The sequence below is a fragment of the Calidris pugnax genome, unplaced genomic scaffold (genome assembly GCF_001431845.1).
Source record: "Calidris pugnax isolate Ruff unplaced genomic scaffold, ASM143184v1 scaffold42, whole genome shotgun sequence".
Taxonomy (NCBI): domain Eukaryota; kingdom Metazoa; phylum Chordata; class Aves; order Charadriiformes; family Scolopacidae; genus Calidris; species Calidris pugnax.
The window spans coordinates 7,654,118-7,677,723 of NW_015090920.1; the positions used below are offsets into that span (position 1 = coordinate 7,654,118).

A 23,606-nucleotide genomic window follows, 5' to 3' on the forward strand; every position below is an offset into this window, starting at 1 on the left:
CCAACCAACCAAAAAGTCCAGACATTTCAAGGGCTTGGTGGAGAGAAGGATGGTTGTGTGGAGTTTCTCTTCAGATACCCCAGCTTTCTGAACCTGCAAAGCAAAGGCTGCCTGTTCTTTTCAAACTTAGAAATCACTTTAACTTACTTGATATTTCTCAAGCAAATCTGTTAGGAGAAAATCCTAAGCAAATACAAGATATGCATATCTCAGTCTATCTGTTGGTCTGCCATGAACTTTTTCTAAACTCAGTTAATTTAACCGTACCTGAGAGAAGAGCAGACATCTCAAAGATATGTAATTACTACAGTTTTTTGGAGAATAAGTGGTCAGGTAAAAGAGAGAGAACCTGGATGTGCCCCAGCACAGGGAAGGACAGCTGAAGAAAATGCAAACAGGAGATGTGGCCTTCTAAATGTCCAACTTGGCTTGAGTTGGACACAACAGCCTCAGGACACAAAGCAGAAGCAATGCCATTTGCCTCTGTTCTAATGCTGAAGACAGTCTTTTTAGGAGAAAGAGTTAAAAATTAATTTCTCTCTTTAAGTGAAAGCTGTTTGGCACCTTCATATTTATTGTTTCTTCCAACGAAGAAGCATCCTATCCCTATGCATACGATGCATGGTGACAGACAGTGCAAAAACCCCCTATATTCATGTATTGCTTTATTGGTAATTTTTAGTTCTTTTCCTAATGGTAAGCTTAAATATATTGCTAACAGGAAGGGATAAATTATACTGTGCACAGGTATTGAATCGTACTATCAATATGTAATCAGAATAGATACGCAATCTTAACTGAGCCTGTTCTAATCTTCTCACTTGGCCCCCGTATCAGAAAGCAGATAAACAGGTTTCAGCTATTAAAAACCGTGAGACTGAAAACAGGTTACCAACTCACATGTTTTCAAAGTTTTTACACTCATTCATGTGCATTTTGGGCATTTTTCACTGCAGTTCCCCCCCCCCCTTTTTGGAGATCTGCCAAAAAAATTTAAATACCCCAAACTGCGGCTGTTACAGGCCGTATTATGCTTGAAAACCAAGGTCAGCTGTACAGATCTATCAGTGCTTGCTGACAAGTATTTCAGCCAAAAGCTTTATTTTTATAAATTTGGTGTGTATGTGAGTCTATAGTTAATTGCCTTTTTTTTTTTCCCCATCATGGCAGATGTTGCAGACATTGCTCTCTACCGCTGACAGTTTTCAGACAAGCAGTTTAAATTAAGACATCTCTTGGCTTGCAGGGATAGCAAAAGCTGCTCTGATGGGTACTTTTGTGCCTCCTGTGACTTCATTTTAATTGATGCATTAGGATCTGCAAATTGAGGGTATTTTTTGTTTTGTGTGAATGCTTTGACCTGACAAGTTAGGGGAGGGCAGTTTCCTTGGTTTCCTGCTGAGGCAATATACATACTGACATAAATTCTTGAAAAGTAAGCCAGGATGTAATGCTTACTGCTGTTTGTCCCATTAGATTTCATTAGCCATCTATAGCTGTGGCTGTGTGAAGGAAAGAGTTTGTGGAAAGCAACATGATTGGTGCCACCATCATGTTTGATTGTTCATGAACCCTGTTTTATTCTCCCTCCATGCTCTTCTTGGTTAGGACTTATCTTGCTTTTAGTTAGGTGTTTAGCTTAAGGTAATTGTCTATGCTCCCCATAGAGTTAGTGGAGAAAGAGGGAAAGACACTTTTCCTGAAGGAAACTGATCTTATCTGAGATAGGCATCTGAAAGAGACACTAGCATTTATCCTCTGGAGGTAACTGTCTCTTCACTGAGGATGCGGCCACCCTAGAAGCCTGACTTTTAGTTAGCAAAGTTAGAGATGAGTCCTTTCACTGTCCTTTTTTTCTAGGGAGTTGCTGCTTCCTTCTGATCTTTGATGTGATCTTGTATCAAAGCGTCTGCATTTTCTTGAATTATCTCCATAAGGCCTTATTCATAGAAGAGAGGTGTTGAATAATGACCATAGTCCCAAGATATAATTTAGTTCTTGAATCCTGGCACAGTTGTCATATTCTTTTCCTGCTCTTTAGCAGCTTTCCTCATGACTCCTCTGTTGCCTTTCACTATCCAGATGCTAAAACAACCAGTATGGTGCCAATACCTAATACCAGTGTAAGCTCCCAACATAAGATCATGGACGTGTTGGATCAAGTTCAGCGGAGGGCCAACAATACCTAACACCAGTGTAAGCTCCCAACATAAGAAGATCATAGACGTGTTGGATCAAGTTCAGCGGAGGGCCACAAAGATGATCAGAGGGCTGGAGCACCTCTCCTATGAAGACAGGCTGAGAGAGTTGGGGTTGTTCAGTCTAGAGAAGAGAAGGCTCTGGGGAAACCTTATAATGGCCTTCCAGTAACCTGAAGGGGACCTACAGGAAAGATGGGGAGGGGCTCCTTATCAGTAAGTGTAGCAATAGGACGAGGGGTAATGGTTTTAAACTAAAAGAGAAGAGATTTAGATTAGGGATCAAGAAGAAATTCTTTGCTGTGAGGGTGGTGAGGCACTGGAACAGGTTGCCCAGAGAAGCTGTGGCTGCCCCATCCCTGGAGGGGTTCAAGGCCAGGCTGGATGGGGCTTTGAGCAACCTGGTCTGGTGGGAGGTGTCCCTGCCCACGGCAGGGGGGTTGGAACCAGATGATCTTTAAGATCTCTTCCAACTCCAACCATTCTATGATTCCACGCTAAGCTCTACATCCCTATATGTCTGTTTGGCACATCGAGCTGCTAATTCTAAATATTGTAAAAAGACTGTAAATTCTTATAGCCTATAAAGTCCAATAAAACGAAATTCTAAGAGCTTAAGCCTCAGCCCTGCAACCTGAACTACTATATTTGTGCAGTTGTCCAACTCTGCAAGGGGCTTACTCTTATAGAGGACCATCAAAACCTGGACTGACTGCAGGTGTAGCATCCCTTTGGATTCCTGATTAAATGAAAGTCCTTGCAGTGTCTGTTTTGCTTTTCCTATTTGATTGGAAAGCCTCAGATGAAACATTTGGCTGTCTTGATCTCACAGTTGGGGATGGAGAAGGTTTTAACACAGCCTGCTCACAAGCAGGCTACCTTCATGAAAATGCCAGCCTGCATTTTTTTTTTTTTTTTTTTTTTTTTTCTTCAAGCCCAAGTGGTTTGTGTGTGGCTGGCCAGCAAGGAAGGTTATGAATTTCTGTGTGGGTTGACACAAGGGTTTGCACTAGTTTGCCATCCAGTGACACTCTCATACGTGCATCAGGAGGGTGAAACCAAGGCATTCAAAAAACCTCAAGGAGGACTCTCTGCAGGGAGGATGCTCACATCATTTATTCTGACCTCTGTAAGGTAGCAGACCAATTGCAGCAGTCAGCTTGGACTCTGAATAAGCTGAATGTCAAATTGCAGATCCTTTCTTACACATAAAAGATTTTCTTGACATTTTCCTGTGGCCTGGTCCCTGCCTGAGCTTCATCTTTTAGGAAAGAAAAGTACGTTATCCTGAACTTTCTAGGAAACTTGAAATATACTCGTGCTTGTTTATGGCACTGGATTTTATTTATAACTTAAACACTGTTGGTCAAATGAATATTTTATATATATTTTGCTTAAATGACAGTTGTTAATCTTCCTGGCAATCAAGCCCTAGGAAAAGAGGGGGCACCCCAATCAGCACTAATATTCAGCAGCAAACTAAAGGGATCTTTCAACATTTAAATAATTGAAGACATATTGGGGCAGTATAGAGACAACAGAGTAATGAATCAGGCCCCTGGGGTTTTCTGGTTCCTGCCAAGTATAGGTATACACGGAAGTAATAAATAGAAAAATAAGTATTTGGATCTCAAGTGATACTTTGCAGGAGTGCAAGTGATTTCTTTGTGACATAGAAAAGAACATCTCGGTTCTGAAATATGGTGAAATACAGAACTGGAAAAACATTTTAACCTTTAAGATCTCTTTTCTTTGGTGAAAAATTCACATTAAATGATGTTTAGTAAATTGTTTGTTTGAGGGTGGAACCCTCTCTTTGCCAAATAAAAATTCCAGAAAAAGCTTTATTTTTTTTTTTCTGGAATTTTTATTTTGTTAAAAATATCTAAAAAATTATTTTGGAATTCAGATTACTTGGAATTTTCTCCCTTTTCCATTAAACCAAAGCTACCTTTGGTTTAATCAGGAAAAATTTTTCAGATATATTTTTTGGCCTTGCCAAAAGTCGTTCATATAGAATCTGTATAAAAGACTGGGGATTTATCAGTGGGGTTTGCTGCCAGAAATCATCTACTCTGCCAGATTTACAGTTCTAGGTTATGCAAACTGGCTTCTGGACTCTGGTGGGAGATAGCAACTTGTGTTTTTATACATCCCCAGATGTGTGATACAGTCATGACACAGACAAACTGGTGCTCTTGAGAGAGTTTGAAGTACCAGGAGGACTGTGATGAGGAATTAATTCATTAGCTCCATATGATGGCAAGAAAGAGAAGATGAGTGGGCAGGATTGTTTGACCACGTTTGCCTTTCCCTGCAGCAGAGGGAGAAAGGGACTTTTTATCTTGTGAAATGACTCACATTTTCTGTTCTTTAGATAAATATGTTTTGGGTGGGTTGTTTTTTTTTCTTTCAATATCTAAACTCCTTTATTGATTCTGCCTTGCCAGGCTAATTGTTTAAATAAGCTAGAATAACTGGCACTCACATGATAAGACCTACTGTCCTCTTGTCAGTCAGTGCTGTACTAAAGGCCAGAAGGTGCCCTCTCTAAGCCAGAACGAGATGTGAGCTGAGCAGGCAGGACATAAAAAACCCTTCTCACTTATCTTTTTATGTGTTGGTGAGGAGCAGACCTGGGCTTTGTTTTCAAGCAGTAAAAGATCTCTGTTTCTTCACCAATTTCCAACAAATATGGACATGTTACTTCCACTCTGGCCCTCCTGCATCTCTGGTGGTTCAGCCATAAGGGAGAAGAAAGAGTGGGAAAAAAAAGAGCAGGGGTAAGTAAGGTAGAGAGTGACAAATTTATGTGGGGCCTCAATGGGGGTGAGAAAGCTTAATATGGTTATTAATTTTTATTGTTTTCTGAAAATCTCTACTCAAGCCAGCACTGATACAGAACTCTGGAGTGACATGGGCTGGGCAATTAATTTCTTCCACCCAAGGCAGGGTCCTGCCAGCCCACTCTCTACCAACAGCTAACAATTCCAGGCAAACAAAGCTGTAATTTGGTGTGGAGGGAGCCGGGCAGAGGCTGGAGAGACGGGTGGGCTGTGCAGTGGGTCAGGCAGAGGGGCTCAGCTCGAGCGTTTCGTGCAGCGTCTGGAAGGGGATTGTGGGAAGTAGGAGGGCAGCAGCTGGAGAAGGTTATCGGGGTGTATTTCCTTTAGTGCATCCGGGTCTATTGTGTGTGTGGCCTCTCTGCTGGCAAAGGGTTTTTGGCAATTTCAGTGACGAGAGTGTTTCTTTGTGATTTTTCTTTTTCCCCTTGCAGCGCTGGTGATGGTCCTGAATAGCACGAGTGTCAGCTGGAGTGCCCGCATTCAGATTTTCCTTACCTTTTGCAAGCTTGTAGCAATTCTGATAATTATAGTCCCCGGAGTTATCCAGCTAATTAAAGGTATGAAATGAAAAGTAAATGCTTTTAAAGTGCTTTTATCTTTACCCTCCCAAGTCTTTCCCCACCTGCCTCCACCAAATAATGCTTATAGCAGCAAAATCTCTTAATTAGTCTGTGCTTGTTTAACTGAAGCTCTGTGCTGTCATGTAATTGATTAGAGGTGGAACTACACTGGGATGAACTGGTATTTCCTTCAGCATGCCAATGAGTCTGTTCAGATCAGACTCGATTTTCAAATGACCGACAGGATTGCTCTTCCCTGTAATTTGCCTTTGGCATGAACTCTGTGAAAGGGGCAGGATGGTTTTTACTGACAGACAGGCACACCTCTCCCCAGGGCACATGCCAGTCTCCTCCAACTGGGCTAGTGCCTAGTCCTCTCCAGTACTGGGTATGTGGTGGTGGAGAGGGCTCAGAATTGGGGAATACATGAAAGGAACTGTATCGTGGGTGCTGTTCTACCGCTTTGGTGATATAAGTTGTGTAAATAATTGTGTAAATAAAGTTAAAGGTGCTGTACTGGCCAGAGAAGCTGTAGTTAGCTTCCTGCCTGCAAGCACTGGATGCTCATGCTGCAGGTGTGCTTTACTTCTTCCAAGTGGGAGACTAAAGCACACAGCTAACAGCAGTGGTCGGGGGGGAATCCAAGTGCAGGGAAGGAAAGCAGAAGTGTTTGGAGGGCCAGAATTGCTCTACAGACTTGATAACGTTGCTGCATAAGCAAGGTGTGTGAAAACGCCTTTGCAGCACCCAGCATGGATGTGGCTGTGCCAGCCTTTCCTTGGCTCTCTGGAAGTCGTTTGGGTAAAGCCATGCTGGCAGAGAAACTCATTTTTTACTGACATATGCTCAGCCACCTTAAGAGGCTTTTCCATTTCAGGCCTATCAGCAGTGGGGAGTGGGACGGTGGCCAGGCCCAGCTCCTCCTTGTTACAATAACGCTAGATGATAACTACCCAAAGCACAAGGAGCCATTCGGCCCAGAGGGTCAAAACAGGGAGCACTTAATAATGAATTGGTGGCAGGTTTGATCTAACAGAAATTAGCGCAGTAGTTGGCTCTGTCCCTGGGGATGCTCTTTTGTGGTGCTCCACAAGGCCTCCCATGTGAGTCAACAGCACGGCGCTAGGCTTGGCGGCGAGCTGTTTCTCAGGGACAGGCTGTGGTTAGCAAAAGACTCCGAAATACAAGTTTTCCTGTGTGGCGCTTTGCTGATTCATTCTTTCTGTTTTCATGTTTTTCACTTCCTTCCTGGCAGTTGGAGTGCCTTCTTCCCTCACCACCTTTCATGTTGCAAAACTTCTCCCTGTTCCCATTCACCCCATTTTTGCTAGGCCTTTGGGAGCAGGCCAGACCCAGGTTTGGATGGGGTATGCTGCCCTTGAGTAGCTCTGATAGCGTCCCTGAATTCCCCATTGCAACCTTCCTCTGGCCACAGCTCTTCCCTTACCCAAAAAGCCTCCACTGCAGAGGGAATTTGGCTGAGGGCTCAGTGAAAATTGAGTAAAGGGTAGAGGATTTGACCCATTGCTAATTTAAGCCTGAATGAATTTGCCTCTTCCTGCTCCTTTTTGGTGGAGGATCATTGCTTTTCTGGAAATCTGGGACATCATAGTAGGTTTTACAAACCATAGAGCTCCTTGTAAATGAATAAGAGCATAACACGACTCTTACGTGTTTGCATTTATAGATAGGTAATTCTTATTTAGTGTAACATTAATACAGTACTGACTGTAATGTGGTAGGGAGTTGCTGAATTTTTTTCAGTGGCAGAAATGTTTAAGGTATTGGGTTTGTTTACCTGAAAGATGTTGCTTGTGAGGGGGAAATGTTAGCAGTGTGCCTTCTGATTAAAATGTTAAACGAGTGAAATTTTCCACAGCAAAACCTACTGAGCTCATTCTGCTCTTTCGTGTTGATGTAAGTCACTGCTGGAGATGACAGCGCGGTGAGTGTCATCAAGCCCAGAATGCTTTGAAAAAAACCCTAATAGGTCAAATTCTGCTATTGCATGACTAGGGACGCCACACAACCTTTTACAATTGCTGGCAGAGCAGAGCTGCAAGGGTTGGGTCAGAAATTAAGGTCAAGGGCAGAACTTGAAGTCAGTGAACTGCTGGGTGATTCAATGTTCCGTGGGGTGATATATTTATTTGTTTTAAAGCAGTAGGTGACCAAAGAGCTTGTTTTTCAATATTGGTTTTGTTGATGTTGCAGGAGAGACACAGCACTTTAAAAATGCCTTTGCGGGGAATGATGCCAGTGTTATGGGATTACCACTTGCTTTCTATTCAGGAATGTATGCCTATTCAGGATGGTAAGTTGACACCTATAAGTATTTGTTCTGAAAACAAACACTAATATGCTCTAACAAAAATTTATATGAAGAAATGGGTAGCATGTTCTACATCTTTTGCCAAACTGCATCATGTAATAAGGGTAGATCTCACCACTATTCCTTATGCTCAGCAGTTATTCTGCAAACATCTCTACAAAAGAAAGGTTTTTTTTTCTTCCCCAGTGTACAATACACTGAACACTGAAAAAATCAGACTTTTATCTCTGTTCTTAAGTCCAGAAATAAAGGGAACAAGAAAGGAATGCTCTTAATTTTTCATTAGATGTTTTGACAAAAAGATAAAAGGGATAACAAAGCTTTATTTTTTGTTGAACAAGTCAGTAATTACATGAAAAACAAATCTAGGAACTGTTACAAAGTTGTGTAGACCTCAGCCTTTGCTTTGTAAAAAGAAAACCACAGTAATATCAGTGTAGACCACAAAACAAGGTAAAAAAGTAGATTCTTGTGCCTATTGCTTTGAGACAACTGGACCTCACTTAACATGAAGTGCAACTGGCTTCCACAGAAGTCAAGTGCTATTGACTGTGAGCAAAGGTATGAGAATCTGCCTTCAAGTATCCTGCTTAGAACTTTCTTTCAAGTTCTTTCCCTCTCCCTCACCAAAGTACACGGCAGCTGGTTTGAAAGGTGCCGCCGCTCTTCGAATCTGCCTTAGGATTTATTCATGCTTAGCGAGGGCTCCACATTGCACAGCGCCAACGTGCTTTTGCAGTGGCAGTGATGGTGGGAGAAGAAAAAAAAAAAAAGACTACAATGCACAGAGTGGGCTTATTTTGCGATAGCTTTATCTGCAGGTCTTCCCTTTCCTTTCCATAGCCTCACAGGCAGCCAAGTTCTTTACCTTGCACAAAAGGCGAGGGCTGAGAGATAAGGGTTTTATTTATTTAATTCGGGGGGACAATGGGTCCTCTGCCTGTCTGTAACTCCCTGGCTGCAGGAGCATTATAAACACGCACACTGAAGTACTGAACAGAACTTTTCTATTAAAGGAGGAGAGAGGGGGGAAACCCCAGAGAGTCTAAAGCCTTTATCTGTGATAGATATATAAGAAAAAAGCCTGGCATTTTGAAGCCTCAAAGAAATTGAACTCGTTATGCGGACAGTCTCTGCCTTCTTCCCTCTCTCATATAACTGCCTCTGTCTCTCATATCCCTACATGTGATGGTTTCTCACTTCTAAAATATTAATCTAACGGTATGTTTTTGTATGAAGGCAATTTTAAAAGCTATTTAATATTATTCATCACCAAGGTACAGTTTGTTTACTGTAATATGCTACATCAAAAGTACTGTTATTCTGTTGCTGCTTTCCTATTTCTTTCCATTTTCCACCTAATGTTCCAAACCCCTACAATAAAAATCATCTCTGTTTTTCCTTTACACCTTCTGACTTTTATTTCAAGGTCCTTATTTGCCACTTATAAAAGAAATTAGCAGGAAAAAGATCTAATTTGGCTAGTGGTTCTTCCCAGCTGCCTATTTGTCTTTGTCACCAGCTCAAATTGATTGCCTCAGAGCACTGAAGAGCAGACCATTAAGTGGAGTGTCAATACCCTTGCACTATCAGTTTCGTGGGGCTAAATCAATCCAATAAGGTGAATGTGAAGGAGTGCTGCAAGTGTTGGTGTTGTGTCCGGGGACGCAGGCAGAATTTTATGTGTAGCCGATGAGGCTATTAACTTCTAATGATACAGCTTTAAAGAACGAAGCAAAGGTACTATCTCTTATATGTGTGGGTTCATCCTGCGAAGAGCAAGTGTAGACTATTGGGTATATAAAATGCTGGATGAAAAAGGATGAGTAGAGAAAAGAATGCAAAGAAGCATGCCTTTGCATCAGTAAAAGGACTGACGCAGGGCTGTGAAATTACTTCTGTCTAGACGCAGGACTAGGACCAGAAAGAAGTAGCTGAATGTCTTACTTGGCAGAAGCAATCTCTCCTTTGAACTATCCCAATCTCTTCTTTTGTGCTCTGAGCACTAGCAAGTATAGAAACAAGTGCCGAGGTTGTTGTATAAGATGGCAAACCTAGTTTTACAAATCTCGTGCTCAGTCACAAAATCACGTTTTTTTTAAGACCGTGAGCCAGCGCTAACCCGTTCTGCTAACCCAGATCTGGCCCAAGGCTTGTGACAGAGAGAAGCTGCCAGACTTTCTGCCAGATCAAGTACCATTTGTTTATTCACTGTAGCGCTGTTGGGTCAGATATCATTTGTCTTCCTGTATAGAAGTAGAAAGCCAGCATAAGCACTGTATTGACTGCTCTGTTTAATTAGCCAGGATGTGACTTTGTGCCCGTCTCTGAGCCAGGCACATCTGTGTGATGCAGCGATGCACAGCCCCAGTGCTAATAAATGCAGAACAGAGGGTTCACTGACCTTGAGGCTTACAGTTGCTTTATATGCAGGGCTGTGCCCGGTGAGCAGTTCCTATGAATTCCCATACGTAGCTGTCTCTTGCACGCTGCTGGAATACGATGGGAGTGCAACCTGCACTGGAGGTTGTGCAAGAGCATGCAGGAGTAGCAGCCTGGGTTTGTGATCATATACGACAAGCTAGTGTCAAAAATCCTGGGTTTAGGAAGGGTTTTTTTGAGGCTTCAGTTATTTTTGTTGTTAAGAAGTCCATGCTGACTACCCTGATGAGAATTTTTGCCAATATAACCTGAAACTGTAAAAGGCTCCAACATGAGTAGTAGTATTCTAGAGAAGAGAAGGCTGAGGGGGGATCTGATCAATGCTTATAAATACTTTTATAAATACTTAAAGGGAGAGTATCAAGAGGATGGGGCCAGTCTTTTTTCAGTGGTGCCCAGGGACAGGACAAGAGGAAATGGGCACAAACTTGAGAGTAAGAAGTTCCACCTAAACCTGAGGAGGAACTTCTTTACTTTGAGGGTGGCAGAGCCCTGGAAGAGGCTGCCCAGGGAGGTGGTGGAGTCTCCTTCTCTGGAGACATTCAAACCCCACCTGGACACGTTCCTGTGGGACCTGCTCTGGGTGGACCTGCTTTGGCAGGAGGGTTGGACTAGATGATCTGCAGAGGTCTCTTCCCACCCCATGTGATTCTGTGATTCTGATTCTGCGATGAGGCTTGAGGGTGCTTGTGCATTTGTGTACAGGATTAGGGTAAATCATAATTTGCCTAGTACACTGGGGAAAAAAAAAATAATAATTCTACACAGATATTACGTGGCTTTTGTCTTTTTTCTGCTTTGCTGTCTTTCCTGAGAATTCCCTTCCTAAGTGTGGGGATGAGGGAGGGTTAAATCTCACACTCTCCTTAATCCAAACATGAGTCTGCAAAGGCTACTATAATTAACAGCAACACTTAACTAAAATCACCTTCCTGATTCTTTGGGAAAGAAATACAGAATCAAAATCTACCAAGCCCTTATAATACATTTTATAACTCTTTTCTAGGTTTTACCTCAATTTTGTTACTGAAGAAGTGGAAAACCCTGAAAAGTATGTACCTGTTATTTTTCTTGACTTTTGAAAAATTGTCTTAAAATTTAAAATGCTAGGAAAGTAGTGATCTTCAGAAATTCTGCATGCTGGTCAAGTTGCTGGCTTTCCAGCAGATCTGGTGTCTATTTGAATTGCAACTGCTGGAAGATTTGCTATTTTTGGCCTGTCGTGACCTTGTTATGTATTCTGCTTTTATGTGCGCAGAAAGTAGAAAACTAAGTAGATCTCCAGGGCTCCAACTCTCCCCCTCAGGATACAAGTAACTATCAGTGGCTCTTTTCAGTGGAAGTTACTGGTATCCTGTCAGGGAAATCTTGCCCAAGAAACTTATCTGCTGCAATATTTGGCAGTTTTGCTGTGTTTAAATATTAATCAAATACTTAGTTCTACTTGTTTTAGATGTCTCGGGGTTGCGGGATCTTGAATACACACAGCACAGCATCCGATCCAATTAAGCCGGAGAGGGGATATTGGTGGGAGTCTGTTTCAAACCCGAGACGAATATTCTCACAGCTCCTGTCTGTAAAATATGGAAAGAAAAGCTGTCCTGTTAGGGAGAGTTTGATTTGGCAGATCTATTTTGGTTGGCATGTTTTGGCACACGCAGCCAGTAATAAAACAATATTAGCCTTTTCTAAAAATTAAAGAAAAATATGCCTTGTCAAATCAAATTGTGTTCTTTGGGAAAATTAACAATTTACTCCATTAAAAATCAATGGGTAGATACCATTTTCTTAGGTTTTTAAAATAAGATACCTGGCTGGGTACCAAATAACTTACTGTTTAAAAAGACCCCCCAGCTCTGTACTCTCAGGGAATATGAAGCTACATATCTGAGACATGTAGAGAAAGGAAAAAAAAATCCCCAAATGGCCACTGATGGGGAGCATGCAGAAGGTTTTTAGTTGGTTTCTTCAAAGTCTGAACCAAACCTGGTACTGTTCGGTATTTTCTTCGGAAACCTGAAAATTATTATAAAGAAATTGATGATATAACATGAGGATGGCAGAAAGACTGGCAGATTTCCATTGTTTCAGTGTCTTGGATGGGTCTGGGGTGTTAACGGACTCTTTGATGCTATCAGGATACGTATACTGAGGAATGTATGTATGGCTGGAGGCTGAAACCAGACAAATGCAGGTAGAAAATCCAGCATTAATATTTAACAAGGTGGTTGACTAGTCATTAGCACAGATACCTATGTAAAATGGGGGCTTTTTGTTGGTAGTCTTCAGTTTGGACAGAACACCTTTTTAGAAGCTGTGCTTTAGTAAAACACAAGTCATTTGGCTTGGTGGGGAGCAGCTGGCTAATGATTCTCAGACCTGGGACGCTACTAGATTATCTAGCCTGAGTTCCTGTGTAAGTCTGAGTTTAACTACCAAGGATCTGTGTGCTTTATGAAGTCAGGAAGAGCAGATACTTAAAAAAAAAAAACCAAACCAAAACAGTTTGTTTTGTTGTTTTGTTTTTTTTTTTCCTTTTGAAAAACCTTTATATGGCAGACTGACTTGAAAAGATATGTGAAGCTAAATTAAGGAGTGGAGTGATTCTGGTCCAACACTTTTACTGCTTCAGGAAATTCTAGGGATGGGTTTGGAGCCAGAGTCTCGGTGATGTGATCAAACGCATTTTCTAGAAGCAATATAAATTGTAAATTATCATGTGGTTACCATCAATACTGTGATGATTTTCAACATGCACATGCCTACCACCCTTTGGGACTTTTCATACAGTTCTGTGTCTCTGCAGCCCTCTTAACTGCATGGTGATTAACTGGTAATTACTGGTAATTTTCATTACAGCTATTTTGGTTTATGTTGACTCTTTTTTTCTTGTGGTCTTAGTCAGAGGAGTGCATATTTTTGAACATGTTGCCCTCTGCTGCGTAGGACAGAAAGTCGTAAATCCTGTGGTTTTTTTTTAAACACCCATTGAAGCATGTTGTATCCCAGCTAAGAAGAGTGGTGTGGGTTAGATTTTGGAGTTCTCTTTGTTGCAGCTGGATGTGAGGGAGAGAGACGCTCTCTTTTCTGCCCCCATCTTGGGAGAGCTGTTCTGTTCTCCAGGTTTCTCTTGGAGAGCTGCTGAGGTTAAACGTGCTACTAGTGGGGATGCAGGACCAGGGGGCAAGCCACATGGCCTTGCTGGTTTGGTGTATTTTCACAGAATCACAGAATCTTCATAGTTGGAAGGGACCTTTGAGATCATCAAGTCCAACCACAGAATTTTGAGGCAACTCTGGAAAAAACAGCTCAATGTTCTATGTGTGATGTCGTCACAGAGCTGTTAAGGCTTCCCTTCATCACTCTTCTTCTTGGGGTTTGCACTTTGAGAGGAGAAGAAGGGAGGATGCCCGGTGTTTACAGCAGGGTGCCTGGGAGCACAGTCTCCACGCAGAGGTACAAATATACAGGAGAAGGGACTGGGATTCTAAAGATTGCTAAAGAAGTGGCAGGTGGTGGCAGGGCGAGTGGCTTGCTATGGGTTGTGCTGACAAGAGACCTCTGCGCCACCTGTAAATGGGGATGACAGACTCTGTTAACCTGAAACGAGCAACTAAATGAAACAGTTGGAAAATATATATATATATATTTTATCCAATTGCCACCTGTGAATGGTTCTGTTGGAAAGATGTCCTGCTGAGCAGGAACTTGCTCCACCACTGTTCCGAAAGATACAGGGCAAGGGAATAGTGTGGGCTACTCCCGGGGGCAACTGTCTTGGCCCCTACCAAACAGTACGGGCATTAGGTGAGCCACTAGTGATGCTGCTGGTGTAGGTGTTCATTAGAACTCACCTGCTATTTGTTTTGTTATTTTATTATTTTATTTTATTTTATTTTTTTTACCTAAAATGCTCTCTTGCCTTTCATCCTTCCTGTATGCCTTATGCTAAAGGTGGCATCCATTGCTGCAGCGGTATTACGTAGCTGTTTTTGAAAGGGAAGCGGGAAGTATCGGCTTCAACCACTTAAGAGCCCGTAACGGCTCCAGGTGTGCAATTTGTAATGTTTGCCCATGGTTAGGGATGCAAATTACCCGGAGCAGCAGAGGCGAGCCCGCCGATGCCTCCTGCGCCGTGCGTGCCAAGGTAAATGTTTGTCTGAGAGTCGGTCACAGTCGCGTGTTTCCAGGTGTGCGGCAGCTCTTACACGAAGTGACAGCTGGTGCCGAGATGAATGGTTCCCCGTGTCAACCAACCTCCTCTGTGTGCCACCGGGGTGCCCTGCACCAGGGGAGCTTGCTGGAGTCCAGAAAGTGCCATTGGAAATGTCGGTGGGAGGCATTGGGATGGAGGGGGGGGTGGTGGGAGGATGCTTGTGACCTTGCCCATCTTGAAAGCCACCTTCATGCTCCAGTGTGTGGCCGCTGGTACGGGCAGAAAGGGCTCTTGGTGGCTGTGGGAGGCTGTGAAGGGGCAGCAGTCTGCCCAGGTGCAATAAATTGCAGATTTAGGTCTATAAATGGAATAAATACTACGGGCCCGAGGCGCGGAGATACCTTGGCGATATGAAATCCTGGATAGAGAGAGCTGACCCAGCCACAGTGGAAAGGAGCCAAGTGGGGAGGAGGTGCCCTTTAAATTGTAGACGGCAGAATGGAAAAAGGGAAAAAAAAAACCCAGCCTGAAAGTGAATGCCATTACTTTTTGAACAGATTTTTGGAAGTAGTGCTGAATTCTCACTTTGGAAATGTCACAGTCTCTTCTTTTGTATAAGAGAAAGGACATTATTATAACCCCAGTTATCATGAGATGTAAAAGTAGCTGTTTCTGTCTCCTGCTAAACCCACTTTTGATGTCTCATTTTTAAGCCTGCACTCATTTCTTTATTCCTCTTTGTTAAAGTGCTTCCCTCATACAGCATTAGTAGGACCTGAAGCAACATAAAGTTGATGTTTATTTTACAAGGAGCTATGGCTGCAGGGTTCAGCTGCTTTAATGTACAATATTTTTAAAAGAAACTGAAATAATTTTATTATCAAGAATATGTGGAACAACGTGGAAGTGTAATAATAAGTTTCTTTTACTTTTGAAAATTATCCTTCTCATATGTGTGCTGGGTCAATAGCGATTGCTGTTTGAAATGAAATATCTGAATAATCCTTGAAGCAGAGCTTCACCAAAATAACCTCATGCAGCCACGTCACGTGCAGCTTTGATCTTTTTGATTTTCTTACATTATAAGGATCAGCCCTACTCAAACTGAGGTCATATTGTATTGTCTAAATAATAAGTGAATGAAGGAATAGCCGGGTCTCTGAGAGAGAATTTGTCACCTGAAAATTGACAGGAGCCGTGTCGCCTGGAGCAGTAAATTTAGAGGACTGGAAATCAAGCATGTTGAACTTTCAAACTCATTTCTTATACATAGTCTTTGAGCTCATCTGTATTCTCGAGCGTCCACTCTGTACTCTCAAGAAACAGACCAAGCTTTTTTCAATCAAGACCCTAAAAGCAGCTTGTGCCCGAATGGCACTTCCCTCCTCCCTTCCCAGGCAGAGCAGAGTCCAGGATCAGCGCTCTAGTTTGTCAGGAATTTTGCAGACTCCAGAGGAGAAAATAACAGAGGAGTAGTTCCTCGTTACAGCAATGTCTTCAGACCCTCATCAAAGTCAGGGCCAGATTGTGTCAGATGCTGGCCAAAGAGAATCCTGCTTTAAAAAAATTCATCTTCTGCATCCTCAGTCTGAGCAGATGATGAGCCTGAACACTTTGTGTTGTAAAGATAGGCTCTTTTTGGAAGAGAAAGAAAACATTATTTCACTTTAAGGAAAGGAAAACTAAGACTTGAATTCCTTAATGACTTCAAGGAAGTCTGTGATCAAGTGGGCAACTAGAGGTATTGATTCACAGTCCTGCTTTAAATCAAAATCATATTATTTCTTTGGTAGTGTAAGTTTTTGTTAGCTTTGTTGAACTTGGGAAATATTTTTCCTTTAGGGGTCTTCAATTTCAGTTGTATAAAATGATAGATAGGAGATTTCTAAAGGACATGGATTCTGAAAATATTTTACAGCAAAAAGATTCCTTTGCAGTTGCAGTTAAGTAAAGCTGCTATTTGGCATAATCCTTTTTTTCTTTTTTTCTTTTTTTTAACTTCCCTTATTGGGCCACTTCATTTGCAAATATTCTGTTTCTGTTTGTAAAATAACTTTGGTCCAGCCCAGGCAATCTATCATTGTTTAAAAAGTTACACAGTGCAAAGAACATATTATTGAGATGTATAGTGTTTATAAGCCTGGTCTCAGATTGATAAATCACATCTTGTGCTCTTGAAAAGCCAAGAAATGAATTGCTTTGCTATGACCTTGGGGTCTGAGATTAGTCAGTTTGTCTATTAGATTTTTCCAGTGTTCTTCTCACTTCATTTATTCCTTCTTTTCTAAGGAACTGAGAGCAGTAGATGTATAGCAGGTCACCAAGGCTTGATGTCATCAGACGTTTTGTAAAATTGGGGAATCAAAATGTTTGATATAATCTGATTGTATATTGGGTTTAAATGATGTGAGTGTCATGTCTAATTAATCTAATACATACCACCCATTTGTATTAATTAAAGTTTAAAGTCACACTTTGCATCTATGAGGACTGAGTGAGAGAAATGTGGTATTAGAGGGGTTTTTTTCAGAGTGTCTCAGCATCACAGAGATGCAGATGGATGGGAGGGGAATGGTGGCCAAGACACTAAAACTTCCAGCTCCTGAGTTGTTTGTAGCCATCTGATTTTTGGCACTTAATATTAGGATGCACCCCCTTCCAAAATCAATCAGAAATTTGAATTGCACTGTTGTTCATGTAGACCCTGACTAGTTATTCTTAGTAATCATAACAATTAAAAATATTTTGAATGTTAGTTGAGAGGATGCAAGCCTTTCCCATTTCCACTCCTCTGCTGCTTTGTTCATTTTTGTTATTGTACCATTAAAGACAAGCCCTACCCTGAAGAGGAGTATTAATATTGATATTGATTATCTTAGGCACCAGAAAAGGAATAAAGGCAGAGTTTATCTCCCTGCAGCTATACTGTCTATTATTTCAAACACATCTCATCGCTGCTTTTTATTTAGGAAAGACAGATGATGTAGTTGAAGCATTGAACTGTGACTCAGGAGTTCTGGCTCAGGCATGAACTTGCTGTGAAAATGGAGGGTTACCTCATCTCTTCTTCTCCAGTTTTCCCCCTTTCTCTCCTCCCCTTCTTTTCTCTATCCACTTCATGGAGTGGGAGGTATCACCTCCTGTCTTCATTTTTGGAGTATTGATGTCCTTCCAAGGTCAGGGACAAGCCATGGGTTACAGGGAACCAAAAAAAAAAGGTTTATTTGGATGTAAAAGTCTATGTGCCTACTCCTTTAACTGAAGGCTTTAGCAGATTTATTAAACCCCACGTGTGGCTTCTGTAGGTCCCCGTCCTGTGAAGATACCTCTTACGGTATCAGTGGAACAAGGAATGTAGGTCCCAACGCAAGTAGGTAGCACCTGGGGGTGTTCCCCACGGGGATGCAATCTTATTTAAAAATAAACTTTGGACAAGCCTTTCTCACAGAGTAGCTGGGCATCAATACAGTTCCTTCCTTTTAAGCCTGACGCTGGATGCAGGCATCCTGCCTAGATATAGCAGAATAGCTTCCGTACCTGCAGTTTGAACTCTGTCTTGTGTTATTCTCTTCCACATACTCCTAAAAGATACATTTAACTGCAGTTCATTTTCTTCATGTCAGGCTACGGTGCCAAATATTCAGTGCGGAAAAGTTACAGGGTTACATTGTGATATTTTATCTGAAGATAATCAAAAAAGACAAATGCTAATCTTACAAATATTTTTGCAAAGCCCATTTGCTCATGTGAATTCATCAGATTACCTTAAAGAGAAAGCCTGGTCAGTTAAGTAAGCATTTGCATTTCGTCTTCAATATATAATTTGTGTCTTGGGTTATTTTTCTATTTAAATACTTTTCTCCATCATAGAATGAGGATGCTGTAATTACCCTCTCCCCAGCTATTCTTATGTGTCAGTTTAATAGAAATCTTATTCTTTCTAAATTTTGCTGTATCTAGCATCATAACATGCTACCTGAATTCCCTCATTTGTCTGCAGAAATATCTGAGAAGATAAGGTGTCCAAACACTGGTGAAGCCAAGATCACTTTCCACAGTCCCCCCCATAGCGCCCCTTGCAAGGGAGAAAATGACAGATTCACAATCATGTCTTCTGCCAAATAAAGAAAACAAACTAATATAATAGATCAAATGTATTTAACAAAACCAAATATTTGTTTTGCTATTTGTAAATTTTATGAAAAAGCATTTAATTAAGAATTTAATTCAGTAGTATTTGTTTGAGGGAGAGAAACAGACAGCTCACCTGGCTCACCGGCATGAAACTGCTCTTGATAAAATGAACTTCACTTCTGCTCTTTCACTAACCCTATTAACTACAACTCATTGATTATAGTTTTTTAGAAATGACTGATAATTAATTTCAGAAATTAAGTATTTCTGTCTTGGATGCATATTTTTTGATGGGTTCAGATTTCTGAAATCTCAGTATAGGCACTACATTTTGCACTTCAAGGATTTTGTTTTTTTATAATTAAAGGATGCTGCTGTTTCTCTTGCTGCAAGCTGGAAATTCTCCTATGAGTGGGATTCAAATGTTCTGAGTTACTTTGTTCTTATTTATAATAATTTTTCACTAAAGTTCCTCGTTTGGGGGACTTTAATTGTCCTTTAGTTTGGTACACAGAAGTTTCCCAAGCTGTGTCACTTGAAGGCCATGGGTACAACATCAGGCTGAGAATTGCTTGACAAAATATTATGTGGGAGGGAATGCAGGTATTAGCTGTGACATGATACGCTTCATAAATACAACTTGCTGGTAGGAAGGAGTAATTATTACTTAATTTTGCTCCTGATCTCAGCTAATTTTTGCTGATAGTTTGAGGCAGCCTGGATTCAAAACCGGTTACAAAGCTGGAGTCAGGGAGGGGGAAGTATTGAAAATGCTCTTTGTCCAGCTATGATCTCAGTTTAAATGTAGTATTGCAGTCAGATTTTCTGGTAATGCTTCCTAATTGCTAATGGGGATGCCAGTAGGTCAATAAACAATAATAATCTTTTTATAAAAAAACACCAGACTTCCTTCAGGACATGCTGCTTTTGCTGCTGCACTGTCCTGCATGTCAATGAGTGGAACTTTTAGAGCCACAAGTCAGAGGATCTTGAAGGAAAAGTCCATGTTGGAGCAGCAGATGCTGTGGCAGATTCAGCTGAGTTCTGGCTCCAGCTTCTCCTCCATCCCACCCCTGGTGAGACCTGCTGTAAAAACCCTAACCCTGACAATCTGTTGGTTCTGCTGAGGATTGATGCAATTAAGGGAATCACATGTGAGACATGCAAATGTTTCAGGGGCTGCAACTTGCTTGTGAGCCACACTGGGGGCCTGTCTGTGACAGGATTTGGTGTGAGAATCACTGAATCCACCATTTTTTTTCCAACTATCTGGAGTGAAAGAGGGAAACTGTGTGAGCAGCTTGGGCTAAAACAGGGAAAAGGTCAGGATGGAATTGAAATTGGTAACCTGAATTAAAATTCAGGTAGCTGGGTTCTTTTTTCTTTCTTTTTTTTTTTTTTTTTGGTTTGTTGTTTTGTTTTGTTTTTTAACCTTCAGTTAAATGGAACTGGATTTTGGAGCTGATAATGCAGATTATCCCTCACTGTTTTAGCGCAGACTGTCCTTTGTCCCTGCAATTTTCAAGAGTTCCAGCACACCAGCTACCACGTGTAATATCTCCTAATTAACTGAGGATGTGGATTCAGTCCTTTAGTTCTTATTTTCCCTGTTCTAAGCTGTTGAACACCAATTCCTCCCACCACACCTGGGTGTCCCTTGCCCCACAGGTGCAGAGGGGTCCTCCTCACCAGCAGTGCTGTGTCATAGGGCAGGGGAAATGGAGAGCACGGTTGGAAAACACGAGTGTGCCATGTAGTCTGAGACTGGAGCCATCCAGATCTATGCAGAAAGACTCTGCAGACCTGAACCCCCTGCCTTTCCTTGGACCTGCTGGAGGGTAGAGAGGCTTTGCAGAGGGGTCTGGACAGTCTGGATCGATGGGTTGAGACCAACGGGATTAGGTTTAACAAGGCCACGTGCGAGGGCCTGCCCTTGGGTCACAACAACCCCCTGCAGCGCTACAGGCCGGGGGCAGAGTGGCTGGAGCTGCCTGGCAGAAAAGGACCTGGGGGTGTTGGTCGACTGTCGGCTGAACATGAGCCAGCAGTGTGCCCAGGTGGCCAAGAAGGCCAATGGTATCCTGGCCTGTGTCAGGAACAGTGTGGGGAGTAGGGCCCGAGAGGGGATTGTCCCCCTGTACTGGGCACTGGTGAGGCCCCACCTCGAGTACTGTGTCCAGTTTTGGGCCCCTTACCACAAAAAAGACATTGAGGTGCTGGAGCAGGTCCAGAGAAGGGCAACAAAGATGGTGAGGGGTCTGGAGAGTAAGTCTTATGAGGAGAGGCTGAGGGAGCTGGGGGTGTTCTGCCTGGAGAAGAGGAGGCTGAGGGGAGACCTTATCACGTATAACTACCTGAAGGGGGTGTGTAGAGAGGCAGGAGTCGGTCTTGTCTCCCAAGTAACAGGAGATAGGACAAGGGGAAATGGCCTCAAGTTGCACCAGGGGAGGTTCAGATTGGATATTAGGAAACATTTCTTCACCGAAAGGGTTATCAAGCATTGGAATGGGCTGCCCAGGGAAGTGGTTGAGGCACCATCCCTGGAGGTGTTCAAAAGACGGGTAGACATGGTCCTCAGGAATATGGCTTAGTAATTTTTATTTCCTATTTCTTATTTATTTTTTTGGTAGAGTTAGTTTGATGGTTGGACTAGATGATCTTTAAGGTCCCTTCCAACCTTGACAATTCTATGATTCTGTGACAGGTGCTTTGAACGCCCCAGAGTGGTAGATGCAGAGAGCAGAGGGGTTGGGAGGATGACTCGCTGCCTGAATTCACCTGTCATTGGGAACAGAGGTCGCAGAGAGCAGAGGCTTCAGCAGCAAGGGCAACAAAAAGGCTGCAGGTTTTGTTGAGCAATAGTGCTCTGCCCCCCCTCTGCAGCTGCTGTGTGTGTGCGTGCTGCGTGTTTTCCTTACACATTCGCTTAGGGACACACCTAATAGATACTATCACAGTTTATAACATCCAGGAACGTGTACGTGACATTGTTATTTCTTTTTCCTTTCCCTTTTCTCCTTTTTTTTTTGGCCCCCACCCAGCGGTTTTTGGTGCTTATATCACTGCTGAGTCCTGTGGTGCAACCCCACACCAGGAGAGAGAGAGAGATGATCCCCTGGGGGCAGTTTTCAGGCACCAGTATCTTTCTAAACATCAATTTAGCATTTGAATTGGTGCAGCTGACTTCCAGTCCTTCTGTCTCCTGCTTCCACCTTATTATCTTTCTATTTCAATGTTAAAAAAAAAAAAAAAAAGTTCTGTTTAGAAATTGACTGCAGTGAAGAGCTACCTGTGACAGGGTTTAAACTGATATGCCAGTCAATATGTGTAAATTAGAAAAGAGACTGATGTAATCTATAGTGTCTGTAAATGTTTCAAAGATATACCTTGATCATTAATTAAGACAATAAGGATGTCTCATAAAATTACAGTTGAGGAGACTAATAATTCACTATTGAATGAAGAAAGGCAAGGTCACTTGTGTAATTACCTATTCTAACATCTATATTCCTTGTAAATGCTCCTACTCACAAAAGTCAAGCTGATGACCGTGGAAATGGTCAGGACTAGGGGATGCAGATTTCATACCCAAGCTTTGAGGGCATACTTAAAAAAAAAAACAAACTACAGTTGTCTTTGTCTATTGTTCTGTTTGATTTTTTTTTTTTTTTTTTTGTAGTATGAGTTATTATTTCAAACAGTCAAAACTTACAGCATATACCTGGCCTGAGTGTTTAAGGAAGAGTGAGTGAAAAAACAGAACAAAAGTGAATGCTATAGATGCAGGGTTAGATCAGTATTGCTGTGTTGGGTTTCATCTGTGGAGATGTATATTGAAATTAATAGTGCTATCACTATGCTTTTTCTCCTAATTTTCTGATATAGGATCTGACTCCAATTCCTTTTTTGTCTCAAGAATGTAATAAAGATATTGCAAAGATATTAATATGGACGTCAGGAAGGTAATCAGCTACCTGAAAAAAATCAAAGATATTCAGCAAACATAGCTGGAGGATGGAAGGAAAAGTGTGTGTGGGGGGGAAAAAAATTGCAGAGGCTGTAATACCAGGCTGAGATATGGCAGGACAAAGGGTTAGTAGTGGTTCTGTTCCTGTGGGGGCTGTCAGGAGGGAGGAGGGTAAGGCAGGACAGGAGAGCAGGCTGCCTGTGTGGTGATCTCCACGCTACAGCAGCATCTATGGCAACACTCCAGAAGCCATTGCTTTGGTACGTTTGCTTCTGTTTATGTAGACTCTGTGGTTTAAGATAAAAGGCCCCACTTGAAATGAAAATGACCAAATGAAATCACTAAAAATTCTGGGAACACTCGAAACTTTTTGAAGATTGCTTGTAGGTCTGAAAATGCATCATCTGAGCAGGGCCCTGCTGAAGGAGAGGTGTCCTCCTTGGGGGGAGAGGGGTGGGCAAGCAGGTGCCTGGGCTGCCGTGATGCATAGTCTTACTTTTTCTGGTCCAAAAGTAGTGGCAAAAAGGGGTTCTGGGCTAATGCCTTCTGGAGGCGATGAAGATATTTCAACATTGTGATTTTTACAAGTGACTGCCTTTGTCAGTTTACTGTTGAGGATGTAAGGTGTCGTGACCGGGTGAAGTTATCGCCCGGAGCGTACACGGAAGAGGCAAACATCTACACGGAAGGGAACACTGAAGAGGCAAAGCCTCAACCAAGTTTCTCATCCTCTGCCAAGCCCGTGGCACGTCTTTCGAGGAAGCAAAGTTCAGGGAACTCAGCTGGAGGTACCTGTCCTCCCTCCCTCTTTCTCCCCAGCAGTGGAGGCATCTCCCCAGAGGTGCTGAGCACCCTGCAGGTCTGCAGGAGCTGGCTGGCTGTGGAGGACACAGTCTTGCAGCACCTCTGGCTCAGAGTTTCACAGAGCTTTGGTGGCTCCGAAGTGTGTGAGGTTGCCATGAACCTGTACA

The 23,606-nt window shown here is 42.3% G+C and overlaps 1 protein-coding gene across 1 annotated transcript in view; it reads left to right on the plus strand.

Annotated features, from left to right (window-relative positions):
- SLC7A11 (solute carrier family 7 (anionic amino acid transporter light chain, xc- system), member 11) overlaps positions 1-23,606 on the plus strand; it is a 67,090-nt gene that overhangs the window by 14,926 nt on the left and 28,558 nt on the right. Inside the window, exons 5-7 of the mRNA XM_014949826.1 lie at positions 5,476-5,601; positions 7,819-7,918; positions 11,385-11,429. Coding sequence (XP_014805312.1) covers positions 5,476-5,601; positions 7,819-7,918; positions 11,385-11,429 — 271 coding nt within the window. The remainder of the gene's footprint in view (positions 1-5,475; positions 5,602-7,818; positions 7,919-11,384; positions 11,430-23,606) is intronic.